Raw genomic sequence first — 4337 nt, 5'->3', positions numbered from 1 at the left:
ATATTATGGAAGATGGATAGATAAAGGTCGGCCTAACTTAAATTGAGAGGTTAACATTCTAGTGTAAATGTTACTTCACCTTCAGTGTTGTTTTCACTTGCATTTTGCGCCGGTGGTTCTGGATTGCACTTACATACATACACGCATGGTCATATATTCCGCAGCCAATCTCCACCACAATAAAGGTATGAATTCTAACTTTTCTTTCTCGTTTACCATGTCTATGCGGTGAAACATGGAGGTGGTCCATGGTCACGTGTTTAACCGTATCCTCGTTGAATCAGCTACTATGCAAGGTAGAACACCCTGGCGAGTATTCCTTGGACACGAACCATGCAAAGCAATGGTGAGTACATTCTTTTCACATATATAATACATATGCACATTGTCGAATATTCATGCCACACCTCTATTTCTGGCTAGATCTTTTGAGAAGATTTTGATTTTTCTTTTAAATACGAAGAAACCACATTCCCCTGTTTTTTAGCTCAAGAATGAGCCAGTCCGTAGTCTCACTCATCTTGGGATCTTTGTGTTTCAACTGAGCACGAAAATTTCTTATAATAATTCGAGGCACATGTCGATCCGCCGAGGACAAGAAATCATATAAGCATGAGCAACGACACCGAAATGTGTTAATGAGGTTCATCAACATGGCTACATCGCCGAGACCTGAATATGGGTGGTCCTCCCGATGTACCAATCACATGATAAAAATCGATGATATGCCAATCGCCGGTCTGTCCACCCCTGTGACGGATTCCTACACGTCCCTCTCCTGATCTCCATCTTAGCCTAAAACTTATGTCTAGCCTATTTGACTACCATGTGGTAAAATTCTCTAGCGACCCTTCCCCGACCCCCCCCCCCTCCCGTGTTGCGGCACCCTTCCGCACCGAGGCTACCCCAGACAAACCTCGAGGCCCACCTACCTCACCCCGTCCCCTTCCTCCGCCGCCGCCGGAGGCACCGCTGGGCAAAACCCGCACGACAGGGTGGTGGCAGTGATCTTGTTCGTCGTGGCCGGGAGTGGCGGCAAATCCTTTTCCCAGTCCTTCTGCTACGGTGGTGCGTATCGACGACGGCCAGAGGTGCGATGGCGGCTGGCAGCAGCGGCAAGGCAGGCTCAATCTACTCCCACATGGACCTGGCAGGCCTCGATCTCGCACCTTGTTGCTTCGTGTGCGTGGCATTGATGGTCTGCGGCTATGTTGCATCAATTGGGTGCTAGGGTGGCCGCCCTGGACATGGTAGCGGCGGTCTCCTTCTTTCGTCGGAGGTGGGAATCGAGATATGGTTGATCTTGGGCTCTCATGTCTCGCATAATAATCATCAAGGCAGTGTCCCTAGTGGTCTTCGTGTGAAGTTGCCATTCTACCTGTGATCAACCCTCTTTGATATGGCCATTGGCGAGTTCCGGACTCCTCCTTCCAAGGGAAACAAGGATCAGCATATATGATTCTCTTTGGACACCTTGATCTGATAGGGATCGGTCTTGTGCACCCACAACATCAGCATAACCAGCTTCACCGGGGTATCGCAAAGCTCTATTTTTGTTGACACCTTGGGATATGTCTGCACCAAGATTTCCAGAGTGTCAACACATGCGGAGAATGTCATGGCGTGATTGGAGGACCTACAAGTGGCGATGGCAAGGTCTTGGACGCAATGAAGTCTTTGCTTCACAGGTAGTTGTTCTAACTTGGCTTGTAGGATATGTTCCCATCCAGGCCGAGCATGAGCTCTTGTCAGCCTGGTGGTACATGACTTGTAGTAGCATCCTGCGCATGTGGGGGTGGCAAGATTGGAGCACTTCTTTGTGTTCATGACTTGTAGTAGCATCCTGCGCATGTGGGGGTGGTACTTTGAGTTCCGATTCATGAATTCCAGGGTGAAAACCCAAGGCTTGGCCTTTATTGGTTGTTCCTAGCAGTGATCTTGTTGAAGGCATTGTTTTTGGAATGCGGTCTTTTTCGAGGGTGAAAACATGTGTTCTTTGATCTGGCAACAACAAAACTTGTGCATTGTTTCCTTCCAGGAAGCGTAGATTTTGGAGAACCTTCTTTTCAATTCAGATGTTGTCTTTGTTGGTTGTTAGAGTCTTTTTCTCTTTTTTTTTCCTCTTTTTATTTTCCTTTTTTTGTTGTGTGCATCTCAGATATTTGTTGGTGAAGAAGTTGGGTGTAATTGGTTTCGACTTGATATTGATATATTCCCCCTTTCAAAAAAATTGATTACCATGTGGTGCCTTTATATACTAGGTCCGGATTACACATGTCCGACTTAAACACTTGACACATTGCAAATTACAGGTCCAACTGTAGTACCACTCGTACACCTAATATTCGACGCATAATTTTAACCTTTTCACCTTGGTGAATATGACCTCCCCATCTTGAAGCCCTCATGCACGAACCTCCGTGTACGTTTGTCCTAGAACCATTATTTATGAGCTCCATTGCTACGCTCTTGACATCACATGACTCCACCTGCAACTGTGGTCCCTTATTTTTCTTCAGGACTGATGTGCCAGTTTCCTGCTCTAGATGTAGAACACTTCAGTGTTAGTGGCATCCGTGAAGCGGGTCACACTTGGTAGCTGGGTATTGGCTATTTAAATCTCCTACCATAGTTGTATACATTTATTAGGAAATAATGGATGTTTTGGTGGGATTCCTGCCTTTGAAGACCCCAAAGCGGCCAAACCCTAACCCATTTGACCAACGTCGCCTAGCCCTTTGACTGACGTCGAACGACATTTGACCAATGAGATTTTTCACTTGGTTGTGTTGGCTTAGACCATAGGAACATGGAAAATCAAGTTTGAGACGAACTTATCATTATATTTCGTTCGGCTTACTCATGGTGGAAGTTTTACGCTCTAAGTGCCAAACATTCCTTCGGTGTTGGTGTCGTCCATGAAATGGGTCACACTTGGGAGCTAGGTATTGTATGCTTCAGCATCCCACCACACTTCAAGTTTTGGTTAGATTCCTACCCTCTAAAGAACACAGAACGGCTGAACCCTGACCCGTTTGACCAATGTCATCTAGCCCTTTAACCGGCATCGAACCATATTTGACTAATGGACTTTTCTACTCTGTTGTCTTGGTTAGGCCATACGAACATGGAGAACCAAGTTTAGGCCAATGTTATCACAATATTCACTCTGGTTGACCCGAAGACGGAATTTCCCGCTCTAAGTGCAATACATTCCTTTGGTGTTAGTGATGCTCGTGAGGTGGGTCACAATCGGAAGCTGGGTATTGGCTATTTAAATCTCCCACCACACTTTTATACATATATTAGGACACAATCTAAGTTTTGGTGGGATCCAAGCCCTCCAAAGACCACACAACATACAAACCCTGACCCGTTTGATTAATGTCGAACACACCTTGACATGCATCAATGACATCTGATCAATGGACTGTTGTACTTGGTTGTGTTGGGTTAGGCCATATGAACATGGAAAACCTTGTTTGATTGCAAGTAATCACAAGATTACCTCCGGTTGACCCGAAGTAGGAGTTTCTCGCTCTAAGTGTTGAACATTCCTTCGGTGATAGTGTCGTCAATCAAAAGGGTCACACTTAGGAGTTGGGTATTGGCTATGTAAATGACCACACTTGTATACATATATGAGAACAAAACGCAACTTTTCTTGAGATTTGGGCCATCCAAAGACCACACAGCGGCCGAAGCCATACCTGTTTGACCGACAAGTCTAGCCCTTTGACCGGCGTCGGACTACATCTCAACGATGGACTTTTCTACTTGGTTGTCTTGGGTTACGCCATAGGAACATGGAAAACAATATTTGACCCCAAGTGATCACAAGATACCCTCTGGTTGACCGGAAGTGGGAATTTCCTACTCTAAGTGTACAACATTCCTTCGATGTAAGTGTCGTCCGTGATTAGGTTAGGTCATTGCCACATGAAAAAATACATTTGGGCCAAAACTTCAAAATATTGCCTCTGATTTACCAGTGGTGGCTGTTTCCCCATCTAAGTGTTAAAACCTTCCTGAGTGAGAGAGCATTACATGTCCCCGTTTACTATGGACATGTGTATTAGGTCTTTCCACCCCAATCCACATTTATGCTTGGGCCACATGCATGTTTTGGAGGGATTACGATGCTCTGAAGCCCCGTTTTGGACGAATCCCCGGCCTACAGGCCCCGTGCAGTCTACCCCATTGACCGGCTTCAGAAGGGGGAGTTCCCGGTGGACTTTTTTACTTGGTTGTGTTGGGTTAATTAGGTCATAGCCACATGGAAAAACACATTTGGGCCAAAGGTTCACCCCCGGTTTACTTGTGGTGCAGTCCCCCCC

At 46.0% G+C, this 4337-nt stretch overlaps 1 protein-coding gene across 9 annotated transcripts in view; it reads left to right on the top strand.

Annotated features, from left to right (window-relative positions):
• Positions 1–6: 6 nt before the first annotated feature.
• The window catches only part of LOC119336319, a 16625-nt gene continuing 12294 nt past the window's right edge, over positions 7–4337 (top strand). For 5 of the 9 annotated variants that reach the window (XR_005162360.1, XM_037608314.1, XM_037608309.1 and 2 more), the window contains exon 1: positions 7–346. Coding sequence is in view for 4 of the 9 variants with exons in the window: in XM_037608309.1 (XP_037464206.1) it covers positions 249–346 (98 nt within the window). In the remaining 5 variants the exon portion in view is untranslated. Of the gene's footprint in view, positions 347–954; positions 1689–4337 lie in introns of those variants that run through there. The other 4 variants (XM_037608313.1, XM_037608312.1, XM_037608311.1 and 1 more) reach the window with 3 other exon arrangements.

The sequence above is a fragment of the Triticum dicoccoides genome, chromosome 7B (genome assembly GCF_002162155.2).
Source record: "Triticum dicoccoides isolate Atlit2015 ecotype Zavitan chromosome 7B, WEW_v2.0, whole genome shotgun sequence".
Lineage (NCBI taxonomy): Eukaryota > Viridiplantae > Streptophyta > Magnoliopsida > Poales > Poaceae > Triticum > Triticum dicoccoides.
This window is presented reverse-complemented; position numbering and strand designations above follow the sequence as displayed.